At 36.3% G+C, this 22,539-nt stretch overlaps 10 protein-coding genes across 10 annotated transcripts in view; 6 read left to right on the forward strand and 4 right to left on the reverse strand.

Annotated features, from left to right (window-relative positions):
- The window catches only part of CBG22854, a gene marked incomplete at both ends in the record, with an annotated part of 5,118 nt that extends 563 nt beyond the window's left edge, over window positions 1-4,555 (reverse strand). The window contains 7 exons of the mRNA XM_045238410.1: window positions 1,265-1,429; window positions 1,589-1,760; window positions 1,810-1,989; window positions 3,599-3,787; window positions 4,172-4,290; window positions 4,335-4,401; window positions 4,451-4,555. Coding sequence (XP_045097675.1) covers window positions 1,265-1,429; window positions 1,589-1,760; window positions 1,810-1,989; window positions 3,599-3,787; window positions 4,172-4,290; window positions 4,335-4,401; window positions 4,451-4,555 — 997 coding nt within the window. The remainder of the gene's footprint in view (window positions 1-1,264; window positions 1,430-1,588; window positions 1,761-1,809; window positions 1,990-3,598; window positions 3,788-4,171; window positions 4,291-4,334; window positions 4,402-4,450) is intronic.
- CBG22855 lies at window positions 104-639 on the forward strand (the record flags this gene model as incomplete). The annotated part of the gene is made up of 3 exons (XM_002638261.1): window positions 104-200; window positions 255-532; window positions 589-639. The coding sequence occupies 3 exons, from the start codon at window positions 104-106 to the stop codon at window positions 637-639; spliced, it is 426 nt and encodes a 141-aa protein (XP_002638307.1).
- A 2,056-nt stretch (window positions 4,556-6,611) lies between the features above and the next one.
- CBG22853 lies at window positions 6,612-7,253 on the reverse strand (the record flags this gene model as incomplete). Its single annotated transcript, XM_002638259.1, has 2 exons — window positions 6,612-7,022; window positions 7,179-7,253. 2 exons carry the CDS (start codon window positions 7,251-7,253, stop codon window positions 6,612-6,614), a joined length of 486 nt encoding a protein of 161 aa, XP_002638305.1.
- A 557-nt stretch (window positions 7,254-7,810) lies between these two features.
- CBG22852 lies at window positions 7,811-9,105 on the forward strand (the record flags this gene model as incomplete). Its single annotated transcript, XM_002638258.2, has 2 exons — window positions 7,811-8,185; window positions 8,602-9,105. The coding sequence occupies 2 exons, from the start codon at window positions 7,811-7,813 to the stop codon at window positions 9,103-9,105; spliced, it is 879 nt and encodes a 292-aa protein (XP_002638304.2).
- Window positions 9,106-10,045: 940 nt separating this feature from the next.
- On the forward strand, window positions 10,046-11,220 carry CBG22851 (the record flags this gene model as incomplete). The annotated part of the gene is made up of 2 exons (XM_002638257.2): window positions 10,046-10,199; window positions 10,832-11,220. The coding sequence occupies 2 exons, from the start codon at window positions 10,046-10,048 to the stop codon at window positions 11,218-11,220; spliced, it is 543 nt and encodes a 180-aa protein (XP_002638303.2).
- Window positions 11,221-11,654: 434 nt separating this feature from the next.
- Cbr-gst-38 lies at window positions 11,655-12,946 on the forward strand (the record flags this gene model as incomplete). The annotated part of the gene is made up of 3 exons (XM_045238411.1): window positions 11,655-11,776; window positions 12,456-12,583; window positions 12,627-12,946. The coding sequence occupies 3 exons, from the start codon at window positions 11,655-11,657 to the stop codon at window positions 12,944-12,946; spliced, it is 570 nt and encodes a 189-aa protein (XP_045097674.1).
- A 298-nt stretch (window positions 12,947-13,244) lies between these two features.
- Window positions 13,245-14,867, reverse strand: CBG22849 (the record flags this gene model as incomplete). The annotated part of the gene is made up of 2 exons (XM_045238412.1): window positions 13,245-13,633; window positions 14,792-14,867. 2 exons carry the CDS (start codon window positions 14,865-14,867, stop codon window positions 13,245-13,247), a joined length of 465 nt encoding a protein of 154 aa, XP_045097673.1.
- Window positions 14,868-16,458: 1,591 nt separating this feature from the next.
- Window positions 16,459-17,858, forward strand: CBG22848 (the record flags this gene model as incomplete). Its single annotated transcript, XM_002638254.1, has 4 exons — window positions 16,459-16,529; window positions 16,590-16,861; window positions 16,972-17,267; window positions 17,589-17,858. The coding sequence occupies 4 exons, from the start codon at window positions 16,459-16,461 to the stop codon at window positions 17,856-17,858; spliced, it is 909 nt and encodes a 302-aa protein (XP_002638300.1).
- A 1,155-nt stretch (window positions 17,859-19,013) lies between these two features.
- Cbr-cdr-1 lies at window positions 19,014-20,764 on the forward strand (the record flags this gene model as incomplete). The annotated part of the gene is made up of 6 exons (XM_002638253.1): window positions 19,014-19,115; window positions 19,205-19,336; window positions 19,847-19,969; window positions 20,074-20,141; window positions 20,277-20,532; window positions 20,615-20,764. 6 exons carry the CDS (start codon window positions 19,014-19,016, stop codon window positions 20,762-20,764), a joined length of 831 nt encoding a protein of 276 aa, XP_002638299.1.
- An 897-nt stretch (window positions 20,765-21,661) lies between these two features.
- CBG22846 lies at window positions 21,662-22,262 on the reverse strand (the record flags this gene model as incomplete). The annotated part of the gene is made up of 3 exons (XM_002638252.1): window positions 21,662-21,742; window positions 21,990-22,142; window positions 22,233-22,262. 3 exons carry the CDS (start codon window positions 22,260-22,262, stop codon window positions 21,662-21,664), a joined length of 264 nt encoding a protein of 87 aa, XP_002638298.1.
- Between the last annotated feature and the right edge of the window lie 277 nt (window positions 22,263-22,539).

Here is a 22,539-nt window from a genome sequence, read left to right on the forward strand (position 1 = left end):
TCGACAAGTTCAACTCCTCGACGGGCATATTTAAACGTAATTGCGAGAACATTATTTTTTTCATGTCCCCCCACCTTTAAGCGTTGTACACCGTCACGGTGGAATGCATACCCTAACTCCAAAAAAACATCCGAAAAATTTCTTGTCTCCCCACCTTCAAGGTATCAAAAAACGGAAATTATCTACGGTTAAAAAAAACGGTATTCCAAAACTAGAAATTTCAAAGAAAAATTCTAAAAACTAAACTTTTCTAGACGGCATCACCATCCCATCCGGAGCAAACATTTCCATCTCCCCAATGCTGATCCATAAGAATCCAGAAGTGTTCCCGAATCCAGCAATTTTTGATCCTGATCGGTTTCTACCAGACGAAATCTCCAAACGGAACGCTTTTGACTACATTCCTTTCTCAGCTGGACTTCGAAATTGTGTCGGACAAAAGTTCGCTCAAATTAATGAGAAAGTCATGATTGCTCATATTTTGAGAAACTTCCGTTTAGAACCGTGTGGAGTGACTAAGCCAGCATTGGAGGTTTGAAAATTTGAAAAAAGAATCTGAACATTTTGTTTGGGAATTATTTTTTTCAGCCAATTGCCAGACCGTCTAATGGAATTCCAGTCAAATTGATAAGGAGATAATTATTTTCAATTTTCGAATTTTCGAATTTTCGAATTTTTGAACTTCTGAATTTCTGAATTTCTTCCAGGTTCTAGAAAGTTTTTAAAAGTTTTATTGAAAATAAATGTTTTTTTGCAAATTTTGAACAATCAATCATCATAATCTTTTTTGTTCTTTTCCAAGTACGCGGCATACACGTATTCATCGGATGCCGTGTGTTATTTCAGCCCGTTTGCAGCATTTGGAANCAGNNCNGCACTCTCAATCCTCATCCCCACAAGTTCAGCTCCTCGAGGGGCATATTTAAACGGAATATGGAGAACATTATTTTCTTTCATGCTTCCCCACATTTAATGACCGAAAACAAATATACAAAAAAGTTTACATTTTCGATACTTTTTTGTGAGAAAAAAATCAATTTCTTATGTTTTGATTTACGAAAAAAATTAGTGATATTTTTTCCGATTATTTTGGTTTGGAAAAAATTATACTTTTTATCAGTTCAAAACTTTTTGATATCTTTCTCAGGAACTGAGATAGATTGGCTCAACGTTGAAAGCCTAAAGAGGTGATTCTATCAGAGAGTTCCCGGCACAAATAGTATTTTTAAAAGTTTTTCCATTTTGAAAATTCTTATCAGCTTACCAATCTCCATATCACTAATAATTTTCCTTTGAACCATTGGAACTGGTGCAACCAAACGTTTCGATTCCTTCAATACTCGTTCTGTATACTCCAATTCGCTCATTTTTTCATAAGTCACATCTTCATCCCCTCCAAACACCTTCACTAACTCCTTGTACACCTTATCTTGAATTTCCGGGTTTTCAGCAAGATTCCAGCACGCTCATGACACTGAACTTGTCGTAGTGTCGTGACCCGCAAACATAAAAGTGTCAACTTCCTGCCGGACGTCTTCTGGAGACAAGGAAGATTCCTTCAGTAGAATATCCAGAAAATTCATTTTACGTTTTTTAGTCTCCTTTTCTATTTCTCCAGAATCCAATGCCGCTTTCCTCTCCGAAATTACACTTGTTGAAAATTCTTTCATCACTTTTATACACTCCTCTTTTTGCTTTTGGTATCCGAGCAACCAGAATAACGGCGGGATTTGGAAAATCGGATTGATAGCGTTTTCGATCTGAAACATAAATTTGTGAAGTTAGATGTGCAGGTTTGGGGTACTGTACCACAAGAACACTGAACATCTCCACTGCATTTACATAGGGATGATTGTGATATAATTGTGCGTCGACTTTTGTTCCCATCACTGCGGCACATATAATGTCAAGAGCACATCGTTTGATGTATGGGAAGATGTCAATGGGGTTTGAAGAATCAGAGAGTTCGTCGAGGCAGGAGACTAGGATCTGGAAAATGGGGAAGTTTAGCTCCTTCGCCAGCGTTGACCGTGTAGCTGAGAATTCGTTAAAAATGAGCATGTTTAACTTCGATTAAGATCAACCAGCCAGTTCGCCGGGCATCCGACCCTTCAAACAACTGGCTGGTGCGCCTTCAGCGCGATTTAATATAGTTTTTACTTGATCGTCGCTTTGCTCCTCACGTTTTCTCAAAAAGCTCATGTCCAATTGTATTCAATTTTCAAGCTTTTCAAAATTTGCTGACAAACAGACAGAGAGATAGACAAAGAGACGCATCTTCGCTTGTTCATTATAAGACTGATAAGAATGATTTTCGGAATGTTTCTTTTGATAATTTATTGATCGGAAGAAATATGGCACAAAAGTTTCTGACAAGTAGTGTTTGATTTTCTTTTGAAAAAATTTCCGAGAAGTCGTGGAAAACTATTGAACATTTTTCTCATGATTTCAATGTGAGGTAACCAGTGTTGAGCGGAAATACAATTTCGTTTCACGGAAGACGGAAAACGGAAACGGAACAATTTTTTTTTGTCGGAAAACGGAAACCGGAAGACGGAAGACGGAAAATCTAGGAATTAAACTTGGAAATTTTGGATTGGACAATACGTTAGAATCGAATTTTCGTATTGGTTTTGCAGTTAGACGGATCCACCGAAAGAATTTTTTAGAATTTGAATAAAATTCGACAATTCCTTAAAAATTTTAGTCTTCCGTTTGTTTTTCGCTAAGCTATGGTACATAACCTAGAAAACGCAATAGGTAAGTATTAAGACATTTCTAGGCTCGAAAAGTTGGTCGGCCTAATATGACGAAAAAAGGCCGTCATAGTAAATGGCTTAGAAAACACACCAGGTGGATATCAGGTCACTTCTAGGCAATTTAGCATGGTGACCTAAAAAATCAATGTTATTATGCTTGTCTGAGAAAAAAAAAAGGTTAGAGAGTATTTTTTGCAGTCTGAATACGGTAGCGATATCGAAGCGGAGAGCCTAAATAGTACACATAAGGTGGAGACACAGACACTTTTTCTCTGCGTCTCAACCTTTTTTTTCTCAGACAAGGATAATAAAGGTGGGGGGACATGAGAAAAATAATGTTGTCGAAATTCCGTTTAAATATGCTCCTCGAGGAGTTGAACTTGTCGAGGCGAGTGTTGAAGGTGCGGCGCCGCTACCGACTGAGCTACGCTTGCAAAGAGAAAGCCGCTGCCCGATTGCATACATAAAGGCGAGGACGACAGCTGTACGCAGAGTGGCGTTAAGCGTTGTACACCGTTACGGTAGAATGCATACTCTGGCCCCAAAAATCCCCGTAAAATCTCCTGTCCCCCCACCTTTAAGAAAATTAGAACACCACAGTGAACGGTGTAGGCAGAACACATCAAGTGCAGTTGCGTCGCTCTCTCTCTGTCAGGTTGTCAGCACATTTTGAAAAGCTTGAAAATTGAGTATATTCTGACTTGAACTTTTGAGAAACAATGAGGAGCCGAGCGACGAACAGTAAAATAAATAGATTAAATCGCGCCGAAGGCGCACCAGCCTGCTGTTTGAAGCGCCGGATGCGCTGCAAACAGGCTGGTTTACAATAGCTTTCTTACCCTTGACTCCGTATTGAAAACTTCCAAATATCCTTCCAATTTTGCAAAATGAAACGATGGAGTCAACAATTTTCGATGTGTTCTCCATTTTTCTTCGCCTCGGCCCACTAGAATTCCACCGCCTAACCATGGCTCGAAAAAATCATAGTCGTCTCCTTTGTTCAATTCCGAAGATGATTCTAGAATTTTCTGGAATTTTAAAATTTTTTTTGAAGATTTGAAAAATGTTGAAATTAGGAAAATTCTAAAAAAATTACTGAAATCCTAGAAATTTTTTTCAAATCTTATTTACTTGAATTTGTTGAATTTCTAAACAAAATTGAAATAAAAAATCCGGAATCTTGTACAATTTTTGAGATATTCAAATATCTTTAAATGCTGATATTTTCGAAAATGAAATTTCAAAAATCCGGAAAATTCTACCAATTCTAATTTATCTCGGTTCCTGTAAGAGATATCAAAAAGTAATTAACTGACAAAATACTTTTGATATTATGATAAAAATTTTATCAGTTGACAACTTTTTGATATCTTTCATAGGAAGCAAGATAATTGAGCTTAAAGTTCACTAACCGCCGCAGATTTCCCGTTAAGTGGAAGCACAAAAAGTTTATCCAAAATCCTATACTTCATGTAGTTGGACTTGGAGTTTCGACATTTTTCAGCAGCGTCCAGGAAGATTTGGTTGAGTTCTGAAAAAGTGTTTGGAGAATAAAATTTTTAAAAAAATTCCTACCGACTGTAGATTTATTTCTAAAAGTTTGAACATTCCCCAAAATTGGACTTGTTGGAGGACCAGGAATCTGAATATATAATTTTATGGAGCAATTAATTACTTAATTACTTAATTACCTTGTTATCAAACTTTCGGAATCGCAAAATTCGTTTTATAGTTTTCCAGAAAAAGCTGACAAAGAATAAGAAAATAGAAAAAATGAATAGGTAAATCAAGGTCATTTTTTGATCAATGAAAAAAAAATGTTATCAAAAAAAGAGAAGAGAAAAATAGATTCTAGTTTTTGGTGATTTTTGATTTTTCAATTTTGTCTTATCTTATCATTTCAATCAAACTAAAGTCAAAATAAGAGACTGTGAATTTCAAAAAATTTTTTACTCGATTATAGAAAAAAATCGTTAAAAAGCGTTCCTATTATACAAGATTTCTTGTAACTATTGAAAAGTTGTTCGGGAGCAGTAAAAGTTAACCAATTTCAAGTATTCGATGCAATTTTCAGTTGTTGGAGCTGCTGTTAGGGTAAAACCGTACTCACTAGGGAATGGTCAGAACTTACCTCGCGATCGAGACATACCAGTGGTTCCATCGGAAAGAAGGTCATTCCCTGGTTCTGAAACAGTTTTCAAATTTTGCTAAATGGACCGGAGAGCCGAGATATTTGTGCTCCAAAATCGACCAATAAAGCATGTAAATTTCAACTTTTCATCACGAGCTCCCTCCTCCACTCCCCTCTCACAAACACCGGTTTCTTAACCACCACCTTTCACCATTGCAAAGCGTGGTCCGGTGGCCGAGGGGTATGCGCGCTTGTCTGGTAATCTTGTTTTGCCGGTTCGAACCCACCTTCTTTTAAACTTTTTGTTTTTGCATTTTTTGGCCATTCATCAGTTTTTCACTTCTTATAGTGAATCGGGTACCCATAAAAAGCTACTCTAGAATTTTGAAGAATTTTAAATTTTTACGAATTTTCGAGGTTATTCATGACCAACATTATCGAAAAATTGGATGAAAAAAATTTTTGGTCAAAAATCTTTTCAATATTGCTGCTATACACTAAATTTCTTCAATGTTAGGAAATTATTCCCGACGTTTTTTAGTTATTCGGTCATTCTATGATGTCGCAGCATGAAAACAGAAAAAAAAAACGAAAACGGACATATGGGAGTTGAACCCGCGATGGGCGACTGACAGACAAGCGCGCTCACCTTTACACCACACAGCGCTTGTCGGCTTCTGCCGCTAAAACGATTATGAAACGAGGAGTGAGCGCCGCTTTAGCCGCCGCGTGGAAGAACATTCGCGTTCTCGCTTGTACAGTAACAGGGAGTTATGGTTTGGTGTGCGTTGTTATTTCCTGACTGTACTGTTTCAAATATCACAAAACTAGAATTTTGAAAATTTTCCTGTCTGGCCTCCTTTAAAACCAAAAAAAATTTCGAAATTTTTCAGTAGTCGAAGAAATCGACATTTTCGTGAAATTAGTCATTTCGGTCCTACAAATTTGCTGATTTTTTGCAAGTGTAAAATTTTCTATAGTAAAATTTTATGAGAATTTTGAATCTGCAAAGAAATCTGTTGACACGCAGTCCCATGAGGACGAAAACTTGAAAAAACTGTGAGAAAATACAAAAAACACGAAAAATTGAAGTTTTCTATTGGAAGATGAGACCCTACTTTTTTGGTCTTTTGAAATAACAAAAAGTTCTGGATATCGGACCAAAGTGGGCGGAGCCAATCAAAAGTATCCTCAAAACTCTTAGAAGTTCAAGTGTACTAACTGTATGCATTACCAACTGATTTGGAACTGTTTGTTTTTTTTGTATATATGACAATGGGTCGATGCCCGAGAACTACAGAAAATGTGTGTTAAAAGTGATGTAACTTTCGGAAAATGATAAGTATCCACATAAAAACTTAGCAATAGTTCATTGAATACTTTCTAAAAATGATATTATGAAATTTGTTCGACGCGGTTGCCTTTGTTTGTCACAAACAGGGTTGCAACCGGCCGGGCCGAGATTATTTTTTCTCCGGCCCGGCCGGTTCGGCCGGTTCGGCCCGTTCGAATTTAAGATAAAACAGAAATTATTGAAGAATTATTTGAATTTATTTCTTAACAAGTAGCATAACAATGTAAAAACCGTATAAATGAACAAGGGGAAACAAAGAAATGGAAACCGGGGGGAGAAAATTAAAGCTCATATCAACCAATCCAACAAAGAAGATAGAAAAGTGACATAAAATTAACTAGAAAAATCACTACAATTAGTGAGAGAATCAGTCGAGCCAGTGTGGAAATTTCGTGGCTATTTGCGAACCCAGAACGACCATCTCCACACGCTTGTACAGTAATCTTGTTCTTGTTTTATCTAACAAAAACGACGCAGTGCTGAACGTAGTCTCACACATGGCTTCACAGGGAACAATCGAAAAAACGAAAAGTGCTGCTGAGTACAGTCCGGGGTATTCGAATCTTTTTCTTTTCCAATACTCCTCAACCGATTCGTTCGTTGAAGGATCGTAGTACTCGGAGAGATATCTTGAGATTTCCGAAGAAGTGGATGTTGAGTTCGCTTGGTCACTGACCGAATGATATAACTTTGCAATTAGATTTGACTTCTGCGATGAGGTGGGTTGAGTAGTGGAGGGAATAGCTGACGGCATTAACTTTGTGACAAGATCACGGGTCTGAAAGTTTCAGAAAAAAAAATATCAGAAAAAATATTAATTAATTGCCTGCCGGCCGGGCCGGGCCGGGCCCTGGTTTTTTTTCCCTCGGGCCGGCGGGCCGGGCTTTACCGGCCGGGCCGGGCCGGCCCGCCGGCCAGCCCGTCAGATTGCAACCCTGGTCACAACATCCATGAGTCTCTTCTGGAATGTGGCACGGCGGTATTGCTTGCGCGGATCTTTTGTTACCATGCTCTTGCCCTGTAGAATAATCCCAGTTTTTCAAAAATGACGACTGGCGACACAATAACTATAGGAGCCAAAAAATAGGTGAAAACCATGACACTAAACATCAAATCCATAAGAAAAGTTTGAAAATGATAGTTGATCATCGCAATTTTGACAGATTTCACGGTTTTGCGAGTTATGAGTAAAGTACAGTAGGCGCCAAATATGTGGACTGGTATCGATAAGCATCCTAGAATATGAAGGGATAAGATAAGGTAATCTGGACTTTTGCAAAAATTTGCCATGGATTCAAGAATATGAATGAAAATTATTACTGAAAAATATAGACAGCTTTTTTGATTGGCATCTTTCTAGAAACAGGTGCATTTTTTTCAGCGATTTCAAGTTTTCATCAAGTTTTCTTTTTCAAATCCATGGCAACGTATTGCTCCGAAAACTACAAGTTTTCGTATTTAGACAGCCCGGATTTTCTTAATTCTTCCCTCCATATCCTAGGATGCTTATCGATACCAATCCATATACTTGGTGCCTACTGTATCTTATTCTTAACTCCCAAAACTATGGAATCCGTCAAAACTGCCATGATTAACTATCATTTTCTAACTTTTCTCTTTGATTTGGTGTTTAGTGTCATAGTGACACCATATTTTTTGGCACCAAGTTTTATTGTGTCAGGAGTTGGCCTTTTTGAACAACTTGGAGTCGATCCAATAGTCCAAACATGTTTCCTGACGATTACCGTAGAATCCATGTTCCTTTCAGCACTTCAAATTTTCGAAAATCGATATATGGTAATTTGTGATGCTCATTGGATATGGGGAAAAGTTCGAGTGCCTTGGCTTATTTGGAACTATGCGATGGTCCCATTTTTCAGTCTTCCATTTTATCTCGCCGCACCCGAAAATCCAAAACTGTTGAAGTCGGAGGTTTCGAAGGTAATTGTTTGGGCCAGGAGAGGCCACAAAAGAAGAAAACCCGAGTTCGATTCCATCAAATGTTCGATCTTTTTCGCTCATTTTGCTAGACTTAATTACAGAGAAATATCATTAAAGGTGGGGGGACATGAAAAAAATAATGTTCTCGAAATTCCGTTTAAATATGCCCCTCGAGGAGTTGAACTTGTCGAGACTAGTATTGAGGGTGCGGCGCCGCTACCGACTGAGCCACGCGGGCAAAGAGGCAGCCGGCGCCGGATTGCATACATAAAGGCGAGGACGACAGCTGTACGCAGAGTGACATTAAGCGTTGTACACCGTCACGGTAGAATGCATACTCTAGCTACAAAAAAACTACGAAAAATCTCCTGTCCCCCCACCTTTAAAAAACGCCAAAAAACTTGTTTCCCTTTTAGAAATTTCCTTGCCTACCTTCGGAAATTCTCGATTTACAATTCTACATAATCAACGAGGATTTATACACTGCATTGTACACCATACTTGCGTTTCTAGTTTTTCTGAACGTTCAATTATACTTTTTCTTGATTAAATTGAAACAAAAGCTGAAAAATCGTGGAACTATGTCGGAAAAAACTAGAAGAATGCAGAAAACGTTCTTGAGGTCGATGCATATTCAAATGGTGATCCCAATACCATTTATTGTATTGCCACTGTTATTTTTCTTCGCTGAATTCTTTTTTGATTTTTATTCACAGAAATGGAATAATATTTCTGTTGCGGTTTGTTCAACTTTCGGATTATTCTCAACCCTTATCATGTTGTTTATACATTCACCGTATCGCAGTTTTATTCTGAGCAATATCAGAGAGTTTTTAAATTTTTTCGGAGTGACATTTGGAAGAAAACCTGCTACAGTGATTGTTGTACCGTCTGTAACTTCGAGGAACTTGGATTCTTGATCTTTTTTCTCTAATAAAACTTGGATTCTTGATCTTTTTTTTCTCTAATAAAAGTTTTTCATTCAGAAGTTCAGAAATTCAGAAATTCAGAAATTCAGAAATTCAGAAATTCGGAAATTCAGAAATTCAGAAATTCAGAAATTCAGAAATTCAGAAATTCAGAAATTCAGAAATTCGGAAATTCAGAAATTCAGAAATTCAGAAATTCATAAATTCAGAAATTCAGAAATTCAGAAATTCAGAAATTCAGAAATTCAGAAATTCAGAAATTCAGAAATTCAGAAATTCAGAAATTCAGAAATTCAGAAATTCAGAAATTCAGAAATTCAGAAACTGTAATTAGAAAATATAAAAGGGTTTCCAGATTTATTCAGTTTCAAAATACATTTCGGTCTATTCTTTGCCCTTCAAAAAACATCTGTCCAAACAAAACTAGTCGGTGCAACTTGTACAGAAAAGCATCTGTGCAAAGTTTCAAAAAATGTCCAAGGATACAGTACTCAGTATAAAAAGAAATGGCAAATCCATGATCCTCACTTCTCAGCTCTTCCTGTCCTGGTCCGACAATTAGAGCTCAATCTGCAGGAACACAAAATGATTGCTCTCATTTCTTTGATTCAGGCTTTTTTGGCTCCACAGGCTCAAGCAGTCATCGGAGGAGATCTTAATTGTAATAGCTACAATGGAACAGTTTAGAACTTCCTGAGGATCCTTTAAGACAATGGAACAGTTTAGAACTTCCTGAGGATCCTTTAAGACTGTCTAGAAAGCTTTAGAATCAGTTATACTATTCAGTACGAGCTGTACTATTCTAAAACTATCAATCGAAACTTTCCATCAACGTATTCCTAAATCCCCTTGCTCCAACGTCATCTCCGACTCATCCTGTGCCATCCTCTACCCTGCACCAGTCGTTGCCGATGGATACCCAGCACCAAACATGGACCAGAAGAGTCCATTGGCGTTTTACACAACCGCCACAGCCACTCCAGCCGCCATCGTTCAGGATATGAAGAAGGCTGCAATGGATAACTGCCCAAGAACTTGTGGATTGTGTTGTCAGACCAGTGCTTACAGTTGTGCCAATGTTGCATGTAAGTTAGAATTTTTCAGGGGTACTGTAGTATGAATCAGACAACAGACGGATTCTCAAGAAGCCTGTCAAGGCAACTGCCTTGCGTTCCTTGACGATTTTAAAGTTCTTGACCAAGACTGTCAAATTGAAGGCCGTACTCAATGTAGATTCCAATCAGAACAGTACTGTACAGTAGTGTAAAATGTGAGCGGCCCTAGGTCTAGCGACGTTTAGTTACAGTAACCCACTAAACACCTAATCCATTATCCTTGACCTAGGGCGATAATCATGTTCTGTAGCTCTCGGTCCACAGGCCAATAGGTATCTCTTGGTTTTGGCGGCCTAAAGGCCGTGTGGTTGCTATGGTAAGATTTGCGTTTTTTTTTTCAGGCGCCGGTCATAATCTTCAAAGGCGCATATCTTAAACACTACGATAGCTAGGAAAAAATGCTGAAGACGAAACCGAAGCTTTAGACGAATCCAAAAACTTTAAATCTATAATTCCTCTAAAAGTCGCTGGCATAGGGCATTTTGGATAGGCTACATGTCTTGATGTCTAGTAACGACTACTTCAAAAGCCTCTTCTAATATACGAGTCCTCCGGAAAGACCTCCAATTCTCGCTTCTAACACAAATCCTACTGTATTCCAGTCTCCCGTCTCAACTGTGCCACAATCACCTCCTCCCAATGTCTCTCTGCCGCCTGGCGTACCATCATCGCCACCGACTGCCCCTCCGCGTGCGGATTCTGTAACTCTGGTGGATGCGTCGACGCTGTCATGGATTGTGCCAACGACCGTTCCATCTGTACCGGCGTTGGAATGCAAGACTTTGTGAATACATACTGCCAAAGAACCTGCAATAGATGCGCGTCCTCCACTACGCGTTCCTCAGTCATCTCCTCGGCAACCTGCACATCATACATTGCCGACTCGTCAACCAATTGCAGAAACTGGAGTACCAATGGATTCTGCACGAATACATTCTACACTTTGGCTCAAAGAAGATCATATTGTGCCACCACTTGCAGAATTTGCTAGATATCTCTTTTTTTGACAAAACTTAAGACCAGGCACGGGAAAAGCTGATGAGGACGACATGTAAAAATCTTCGGTGGATAATTTCTTATATTTTATGCCTGACCAACATAAAACTAATGAAGATTTTTGAAACTGAATTTTGTATTTATCATTTGCATCTTGTGTCTCCAAAAACTGATACTGATAATACCCGCTGATCACTGCTCTTTTTCCAATGTCATCTTATTTTGCTTGTTTAGTACACACGTAGTACAAAATTTCGGTCTTTGCACTGAAAAGTTTTGTACGAAAAAAAATTATTTCACAATATTCTAGATATTTTGTCATCAAAACGCCTGAATGACAAATACGCCTGATGACAAATGCTTCTAGTATATAAAACTGCTTCAAATTGAACAAAAAATATCGAAAATAGTTTTTTCAATTCTAAAAACATGGTTTCCTACAAACTGACATATTTTGATGGACGTGGCGCTGGAGAGATTTGCCGCCAAATTTTTGCCTACGCCGGGCAGGAATATGAAGATCAACGGCTCACCGATGAGCAATGGGAAGAGTACAAGGCTGCTGGAAGTGAGTTTGAGATGAAGATGTTTGAATTTTTGAAATTTTGAAATTTTGAATTTTTGAAATTTTGAATTTTTGAATTTTTGAATTTTTGAATTTTTGAATTTTTGAATTTTTGAATTTTTGAATTTTCGAATTTTCGAATTTTTGAATTTTTGAATATTTGAATTTTTGAATTTTTGAATTTTTGAATTTTTGAATTTTCGAATTTTTGAATTTTTGAATTTTTGAATTTTTGAATTTTTGAATCTTTGAATTTTTGAATTTTTGAATTTTTGAATTTTTGAATTTTTGAATTTTTGAATTTTTGAATTTTTGAATTTTTGAATTTTTGAATTTTTGAATTTTTGAATTATAAAAATCAATTAAACCTATTGTAAAAGCTTTGAGAATTCCAGATTTTATATTTCGAAAATTTCGATAATGTTCGCATTTTTTTAAATACTTCTTTAAAATTCCTCAATTTTCAAGAATTACTCAAAATTTCAGAAATTTCCAGAAAAATCAAAAAGTTCCAAAACGTTCTAGAAGTTCCAAGAAATTTTCAAAAATATAAAAAAAATCTATAAATTCAGAATCTTTAAAAGTCTCTTTTTTGTGGAATTCCACTTCTTCAATTTTACAAATTTCAATTTGAGCTCCAATTTCATCAAACCACTATATTCCAGAAGCCCCATACAACCAACTCCCAATGCTCACCATCGACGGAAAGCCTCTTGCTCAATCCCACGCCATGTCTCGTTACCTTGCTCGCGAGTTTGGCATCAACGGGAAAACTCATTTCGAAGAGGCTCAAGTCAATTCTCTAGCTGATCAATTCAAAGATTACTATGCCGAAGCACGTCCATACCTCGCTGTGAAGCTCGGATACACCGAAGGAGACGCAGACACTTTGTACAAGACTGTATATCTTCCAGCATTCAAAAAACACTACGGATTCTTGTCGAAGGCTTTGAAATCCAGTGGACATGGATTCCTGGTTGGAGATTCTTTGACCTGGATTGATCTGTTGGTTGCTCAGCATTCAGCTGACTTGCTCAAACGTGAGGGAGAGAGTCTTTTTGATGAGTACCCAGAGATGAAGACGCATTCTCAGGATGTTCAGAGAATTCCACAAATTGCCAAGTGGATTGAGAAGCGGCCAGTTTCTGATTGGTAATCTCCTTCTTCTCTGTGTGAATTTTTTGTTATGAACAAAGTTTTAAGTTGCAACAAATAATTGTTTATAAAGACATGGTGGTCAGGAGAAACAACACTGATCAGAAGGTCTTATCAGTATCAGTTTTTGGAGACACAAGATGCAAATGATAAATACAAATTTCAGTTTCAAAAATCTTTATGAGTTTTTATGTTGGTCAGGCATAAAATATAAGAAATTATCCACTAAAGATTTTTACATGTCGTCCTCATCAGCTTTTCCCGTGCCTGGTCTTAAGTTTTGTCAAAAAAAGAGATATCTAGCAAATTCTGCAAGTGGTGGCACAATATGATCTTCTTTGAGCCAAAGTGTAGAATGTATTCGTGCAGAATCCATTGGTACTCCAGTTTCTGCAATTGGTTGACGAGTCGGCAATGTATGATGTGCAGGTTGCCGAGGAGATGACTGAGGAACGCGTAGTGGAGGACGCGCATCTATTGCAGGTTCTTTGGCAGTATGTATTCACAAAGTCTTGCATTCCAACGCCGGTACAGATGGAACGGTCGTTGGCACAATCCATGACAGCGTCGACGCATCCACCAGAGTTACAGAATCCGCACGCGGAGGGGCAGTCGGTGGCGATGATGGTACGCCAGGCGGCAGAGAGACATTGAGAGTTGGTGATTGTGGCACAGTTGAGACGGGGGACTGGAATACAGTAGGATTTGTGTTAGAAGGGACCTTCAAGGGGGACTTTACTGGACATAAATCTTTATAGCCTATCCAAAGGGCCTTTAAGCCGGAAAGTTCAATATGACCGTTTTGTTCAGAGTCCCAAAAATCAAGATTTTGCTTGGAAGTACTTTCAGAGGTCTATGACTTGATGCAGAAAAACATCAGAACCGGTAGACCACCGTATCCTAGCTATCCAGAAATACATTGACCGAAATGCTACGACCGGCTGCGTAGCCTTGATTTTGAGGATATAAGAGAGGTAGAAGTAGAAATTCAGCTAACTTCACCGACTACTAATGAGCATATGAGGCATGCTATGAGTTGCAATGCTTTAGAGTCAGATTATTATGGTATTTCAAAAATACCTCTTTTTACAGCAGAGACTCAGCGTTAGGTTAGTTCCTTAACGCTTTTTCATGAGTCGCTTCTAGAGAATCCATCTGCTTTCTCATACTACAGTACCCCAAGCTTACAGTACCCTAAGTAACTTACAGGCAACATTGGCACAACTGTAAGCACTGGTCTGACAACACAATCCACAAGTTCTTGGGCAGTTATCCATTGCAGCCTTCTTCATATCCTGAACGATGGCGGCTGGAGTGGCTGTGGCGGTTGTGTAACAGGCCAATGGTCTTTGTTGGTCCATGTTTGGTGCTGGGTATCCATCGGCAACGACTGGTGCAGGGTAGAGGATGGCGCACGATGAGTCGGAGATGACGTTGGAGCAAGCCGTGGCAGCTGGGGTCCACACGAACTGGAAAATGGGAAGATTAGAATGTTCTTGAAGTTTCTCAAAGCATCCCAACTCAGAAAATAGTTCAAGAGTTTTCAAGATGGTCAATTTAGAATGTTTCACATTTTCCAAACATTCCAGTCTGAACAAGATACTTTTAAACTAAAAAATAATTCAAAACGTTCATAAGAACAATTCTCAAACAATCCAAAAAGAGCTAGACCGTTTAATTCTGAATTTTGAAGACTTCAAGACATGAACCAATAGGAACCCTATTCCAGAAAATTCTATTAAGCTTTCTGGACATTCTAGAACATTCTTAGCTGCTAAAATCTAGTTCTAGAATCTCCTAGAACATTCTAAAAATCCTCTTACCGCTGTTCCATTGTAGCTAGTACAATTAAGATCTCCTCCGATGACTGCTTGAGCCTGTGGAGCCAAAAAAGCCAGAATCAAAGAAATGAGAGCAATCATTTTGTGTTCCTGCAGATTGAGCTCTAGTTGTCGGACCAGGACAGGAAGAGCTGAGAAGTGAGGATGATATGTTTGGCATTTCTTTTTATACTGGATACTGTATCTTTGCACATCTGCTGCCCATGCAAAAGATGCACCGAGTATTTCAAACATTTTTTTTTGAGCTTCGAAACTAGATTTTCGGTGTTTGAACAGCTTTAAAATTTTGTCTCTGGTCCAAGTATGAACAAGTATGAGATTTTGAACTTTTCGAAAAAAATTTTGTTTGGAATTTTTTTTCGGATGACTCAAAACCCAAACTTTGGAATAGTCTGAAAATGTTCTCGCAGGGTATTTCTTGGAATTTTGAAAAATGTTCTGTAGTTTGAAATTTTTCTACGCCCACACTTGTTACAAAATTGATATTTGAACAGATGAAGCAAGTCCAAAGAGTAGGAAATTTTGTGTCGTCTGATTTGTTGAACAGTTATTTGTTTTATGTATTTGATGATTTGTTGAAATTTCAAAATTTTGGAAAATTTTTTTTTGTGTTTTTGTAAAAATTTTTTTTGGATTTTTGAAATAATTTTTGAAGACTTCTCAGATTCTGCAATTTTTAATTTTTTTTCTAAGTTTCCGAATATCAAAAATTTTCAAAAAGTTATAATTGTTTGAATTTTGGGATTATATTTTTTCAATTTTTCAAATTTCAGATTTTTTTGGAATTTTCGAATTTCTGAAATTTTTACAGGTTTCCGAAAAATTCGTGATTTTTCCAGAATTTCAAAAACTTTAAAATTTCGAAATTTAAGAACTTTAGGAAATCTGACATGTGAAGAAATTTCGGCTCTTACCGGGAAGAGCGGTCCCAACGAACTTCTACAATGGTCCCATTGTTCCGATAACGGACCTATTGGTCCTTCAACTGTCCCAACGTTCTGACAACAGCCCCAGCTTTCCGAGAACGATCCTAACGGTATGACAACGGTCCCAACCAGTTTTACAGGGAAAAATGAGAAAAATATTTCAGCGACAAAATTGAGAATTTTTCTGATAACTAAAAATTTCAGTACTTTTTAACAGGATATTTTTCGAAGGTTTTTTTTTCATTCTGATGTTATAGATTTAGGCCCTTCTTCACCATATTGCCAGGAAAAGATGTCTGTAAGAACACTCGAAAAATGGCACAAGTTCGAAATTCTCCAAATAGGGTTTTCGGAGCAAGCCTGGTTGGGACCGTTGTTGTACCGTTGGGATCGTTCTCGGATCAATGAGACCGTTGTCGAAGTTCGTTGGGACCGGCGGTCCAACGATGGAACCGCTCTTCCCGGAAAGAGCCAAAAATTTCTGCATTTCTGAATTTGTAATAGTCAAAAACTCAGAAAGCCAGTAATTTGTAATTTTCAATGAATCTTTTTAATTAAACACTTTATTTGTTTATCGGAATAATTTCGAAATTTCTCTGAATCTGAGTCATCGACTCAGAAAATGATGCGAGGGAAGTCAATAAAAAGTCGGAGAGATAAAAAAACTTTTACATTTCCTTCCACATCATTTTCTTCGGGTTTCTTTCTATTTCATTTAAAAAATTTTCAATTTCTATTCTAAAAATATGTCTTCCCTCTGTAAAATGCCGGATCTTGTGAAAGAGGAAATCGTAAAATTTTGTGGTTTTAGAGAAGTGTGAGTTTCTTCTTTTTTAAATATGATTTTTTTCAAATCCAAAACTTCAAATAGTTTCAGACTAACTCTCCGCCAAGTTTGTCAAGATTTCAAGAACTTCATCGATGATCTGAAAGCATCAAAGCTTCCGGATTCAAAATTTGAAAACGTTCAAATTATAGTGAAAGACGAAAATCACATTCGATTAACTTTATTCCCATATGCATTTATCGATTATTTTCGGAAGGAAAAAACCAGAAAATTCGGGAAGAAAACCACAATTTTCGAGGATCAGGATATTATGGATATTGTCATTTTTGATTTGGAGCAAGTGCTGAAATTTCAAAAATCTTGTTTGGAATTCATCGAATTCGATTTTCCGTCGAGTCGATTCGTAAAGAAGATTCTATCGTTCACATTTTGCCAGCTGAACTGAGCAAAACTTTCAAATTGCTCATTCCAGCCAAAAAATTACAGATTTCGGCATTTAAACAAGCACAGGTGATGTCAATTTTGCCACTGTTGAACCCCAAAGTTTTGGAAGAAATTAACATTGAAAATCCTGAAATTTCACAGCATGAAGGACATGATTCATTGGGAATGGAGCAAATAATGGAGACTGAGCAATGGAAAAACGCGAAAAAATTGAATTGCGACTACTTTGCTTTGGGTGGAAATGTCAAAAAAATTGCTCATTTTTCAATTGCTAGAATTTCGTTTACATCGGTTTCCGTTCGAAATTTGGATATTTTGAGAAAGGTGTGTTTTGATATTTTCCAAATATTCTGAAAATTTGGAATTTCAGAATTTTTCGAAAGCTTTTTGAAAATTGAGACAAATTTTATTTTCTAAAATTTTTGGAGTTTCAGCATTTTCGAATCTTCTGGAATTCTGAATAGTGTAAAGTAGAAAAAAATACCCTGAAGTTTTCGACAAATTCAGATAATTCTGGAACTATTCAAATTTTCAGAATTTTCAGAATTTAACTGAATAGTATAATGTTGAAATTTCTCAAACTTCTTGAAGTTTATAATTTTTAAAAATTGAAATTATTATTTTAAACAATTTTTGAAATTTCAGGCATTGTTAAATTTCTCTTTATTTGAAATTAGCAATATCAGTATAAAATTTCTTCTGGAACACCATCAACTTTCAATTTTATGGGGAGCTCCGTACTTCTCTGGTTTTTTTATCGGTTGGTTTTTTAAAATGAGCAATGGAGATGTTATGAAGATTGATTATGAACCTGGTTTTTTCCGAAATCCAGCAAATTTCGAATTTTCGAAAATCAAAATTGAAGACGTTCCAGTTGATGCCAATGTGCAGGAGCTTCCAATGGAAAACTGCTAATTATAATTTTTTTTTTGAATTCGCAATTTTTTTAAAATAAAGATGTTCTTGTGAAAAATTGAAAACTGAAAAAATTTGAATTTCTGAATTTCTGAATTTCTGAATTTCTAAAATTTCTGAATTTCTGAATTTCTGAATTTCTGAATTTCTTAATTTTTGAATTTCTGAATTTCTGAATTTCTGAATTTCTGAATTTCTGAATTTCTGAATTTCTGAATTTCTGAATTTTTGAATTTCTGAATTTCTGCATTTCTGAATTTCTGAATTTCTGAATTTCTGAATTTCTGAATTTCTGAATTTCTAAAATTTCTGAATTTCTGAATTTCTGAATTTCTGAATTTCTGAATTTCTGAATTTCTGAATTTCTGAATTTCTGAATTTCTGAATTTCTGAATTTTTGAACTTCTGAATTTCTGAATTTCTGAACTTCCGAATTTCTGAATTTCTGAATTTCCGAATTTCTGAATTTCTGAATTTCTGAATTTCTGAATTTCTGACTTTCTGAATTTCTGAATTTCTGAATTTCTGAATTTCTGAATTTCCGAACTTCTGAACTTCTGAATTTCTGAATTTCTGAATTTCTGAATCTCTGAATTTCTGAATTTCTGAATCTCCGAATTTCTGAATTTCTGAATTTCTAAAATTTCTGAATTTCTGAATCTCTGACTTTCTGAATTTCTGAATTTCTGAATTTCTGAATTTCTGCAATTTCTGCATCTCTGAATTTCTGAATTTCTGAATTTCTGAATTTCTGAATTTCTGAATTTCCGAATTTCTAAAATTTCTGAATTTCTGATTTTCTGAATTTCTGAATTTCTAAAATTTCTGAATTTCTGAATTTCTGAATTTCTGAATTTCTGATTTTTTAAAAATTTCCCTAGAAATTTTTGTTTTCAAGTATTGCAAAACTTAAAGAGTTCTAAAAATTCTATGTTTCGAAACTATATATTTCTTTAAAAAATCAAAATCTTCCTTTTCAAAACTTATCAGTCACCTACAACTGACACATTTGCCACACTTGTATTACCTACAGAACACACTATTTTCAACCCAATAAACTACATTTGTTACTTTCCTAATCAGTCACAAATTCTTATCAAATCACAAAGAAAACATATAAAAAGACGTCCCCAAAACAAAGGAATCCATTGAAAAATGATAGATTTCTGTACCGGTTTCTTGGTTTTCTTAATTTTTTCCATTTTTGTCTACCTCAAAAAATTGTTTACACCACCAAGCATCAAACCAAAACCAGCGGTGAGTTTTAATACAAAAAAAACAAAAAATTAAATAATTACCTAGTTAATTATCCCTAATTAACCGAGAAAAGTATTAAAAAGTTTCAGATTCAAAAAAAGGACTACAAAAGAGATACAGTATACCTTTATCAGTATGGACGACTCAAAAATTGTCCAAGTTTGTCGCCGTTTTGTATGAAAATCGAGATTTTATGCAGGATTCATAAAATTCCATATGAGGTGAGAATCTTTTTTCAAATAGTCGGTGGCCTAGAATCCCAAATTTTGGGGTTTCTAGGCCACTGACTTTTTTTTCTTGGCCTAGAAACCCATTGATGGCCTAGAAACTCACAAGTGGCCTAGAAATCAAAAACTTGGAAATCCTAGGCAACTTCAAAAGCTTCAGTAATTCGTTCGTAGCCTAGAAAACCAAATTTTAGAGAATCTAGGTCATACGATTTTCAAGAGAAATCCGTAAGATTCCTAAGTTTCCCAAAACACTGGTGGCCTAGAAAAACAAGCGTATATTTTTTAGGCCACAGAATATAGTATATTATACTTTTTTTGGTGGTTCAAATTCTGGAGTTTCTAGGCCATGCATTTTTCACCACCGACTCCAAGGCAACCTATTTCTGATGACCTAGTAACCCAATCTCTGAGATTTAAAGATGGCCTAGAATTACAAATTTCAGGATTTTGGATCCCAAACTTCAAACTTTCTAGGCCACATTTTTGAAATTCGAAATTCAGATAGTCGAATGCACAACGATGCGATCCAGAAACGGACTTTTACCATTTATCGAGTTGAATGGAGAGCATATTGCTGATTCAGCTCTAATTGAAATGCGTCTGAAATCTCATTTCAAGATTCCGGTTAGAAGTTTTGATTTTTTGGGGAAAATTGTCAAAAAAACAAAAAAAATTTTAACTTTCCAAAAAGTTCTTAATTAAAAAAACCGTAATTTTTAAATTTTCAGTCCCTTCCAGCCGAGCTGGAAACTCAATCAGTTCTCTTGAGCAAGTTTGCAGATCATCATCTTTTCTTGTAAGTTTTCCGAATTTTTAATTTTCGGAAATTTCAATTTTTCATAATTTCAATTTTTCATAGTTCATGTATCGGTTTCTCCAAATGTCCATACATTATTCTAGAATATTCTATTTCAAACTTCCGCCCTTTTAGCCTTCTGATCCGCTTCAAAACCGCCGTTGACGCATTCTATGAGACACTTCTGAATGGATTCGGATCTCCAAAATATTTGAATTTCATTTTTGTTCCAATTCTGAAGGCAATCGTTGGAAAAGCAGTTTATAATAAATGTGCTGGTGCAATTGGAGATTTCGAATTGAAGGAATTGGATGAATTTTTGCATAAGGATTTGGAAATTATTCAGAATACGATGAAGGGAAAATTCTTGTTTGGAGATAAGATTACAGCGGTGAGTAGAGGCTGGAATTATGGAATTTTTTGAAAAAATCAGAAATTAATATTTAAAAAAAACCACCCAAAGTTTTTTCCAGGCCGATGCTACCGTATTCAGTCAATTGGCTACCGTATACTACCCATTCCACAATCATAATTGTGATGTTATCAATAAGGATTTCCCGAAAATTCTGGAATATATGGAGAGGGTCCGAAAGGAAGTTTATCCCAAAGATTTCACATTGTAATTGGTTATTTTTCTTGGTTCTGTAAAACTTCTAGAGATTTGTTTTATTTTTATTTTACTGAAATTTGATTAATTTAGAATAAAAAATTTAATTGAATTTGTATTTTTCAATTTTAGGTGATTGTATAATATTATGCTTGAAACTTTTGAAAATGAAAAATTTGAAAAATATAAGCTTTCTGGAATTTGAAAACGTTGAAAAAAGATACCGTCACCCGGTCAGTCAACTTTGAGTGTATATATCTCACTTCTTTTGAAAGATATAAAAAAGTTGTCAACTAATAAAATGTTTATCGTGATATCAGCAATATTTTATTAATTATCCACTTCTTAATATCATTTACAGAAAATGAGATGAAATGGCTCAAATTTGACGATTCAAATGACTTTCTATTAGAGTGTTTACGGTATAAGGAAGATTCAAAAATTCCAGGAAAATCGAAATTTCTGAAATTGATTAGTTCGGAAATTTGTCAATTCGAAAATTCGAAAGTTCCTTACTTCTGAAATTCAGAAATCCAAAATTCGAAAATTCGGGATTTTAGAAAAATTTATGTTTTTTGAAAATACAGAAGTTTAGAGATTAGAAAAAGATCAGAAGCGCACGTGGGTTCAGGCGAGGGGTCAGAAAGCTCGCCCCAGCTAACTCGTAGGCCAGCCGAAATTATCTAATTCAAAATGACACGTGGATTTCACGTGGTTATTTCTAATGTTTTTTAACGATACAGAAGGCTATGAATTCGGTTTTTTTTTCGGTGAATACTGCTCCATTTATGTTGCTGTTCTCCCTAAATTTTCCGAGGAAGGGCAAGGCAATATATGACCATTTATTGAGATTCATGGCATATAACAAGAGAGATAACAATTATTATTAAACCCAATTGATCCATGCGACTTCTCACGATGATCCATCCGCCTTCTCATGTGCACAGCTCGTGTCGTTGTTGTCTTCGCAATCGGATGCCGGATTCTGGTTGCTCTGAAAATAGAACGAATTATTGAATAACCTCTAATAAAGAATTAATTATTATGGAAGAACCTCAATGTATTTAATATCACCTAAGGACATGACATCCGAAATATATATGAGATAGTATTCCTACAAATTTTATCTAAATGTTATGTCAGGGTTATAATAGCTTCTACTGTACTGGAAGTACTGCATCATGTTAGCGTAGAGACGGACAGTCTTCGGCAACCGATGGACGAAGGCTAATGAAGATTACTTTAACTTCTTCTTGATGCGAAGATCGTTCGAGTGTCCGCACTTCTTTTTTCTGCAGTTGCTGGCATGTGGTGGGAAACGATCGTAGCACTTTCTCCAGATCTACTTGTCGCAGTTGTACTTCTGGGCGAGCTGACGGAGCGATGACTCGAGCCTAGAAAATCAATAAATATTGGAACATTACATATTTCAGTTACTCACCTCAAAAAAACGTCGAAAATCGAGCTTTCTTCCATTCGCTCACTTGACTCATCACTGCACGAGGCGGTTGCATTGGACTTCTCACCTTAATAAATAAGTTGTAACTTTTTTCAACTAATTTTCACTGAAAAAAATGGGAAAAAACGAGAAAAAACGAGCGAAAACGAAAGAAAACATCGAAAAATATTGAAAAAAAACATATTCGTCTTCTCGGCCTAATGCATTAAAGTATGATTGTCAGTCAACGAACTCTCAGCAGCCAATTGAGAATTTTCGAAAAAAATACTGGGGCGCGCTTTCTGACCCCCTCGCCTGAACCCACGTGGAAGCGTGAAAATATGAAAAAACAA

The sequence above is a fragment of the Caenorhabditis briggsae genome (assembly GCF_000004555.2).
Source record: "Caenorhabditis briggsae complete genome, chrV, whole genome shotgun sequence".
NCBI lineage: Eukaryota > Metazoa > Nematoda > Chromadorea > Rhabditida > Rhabditidae > Caenorhabditis > Caenorhabditis briggsae.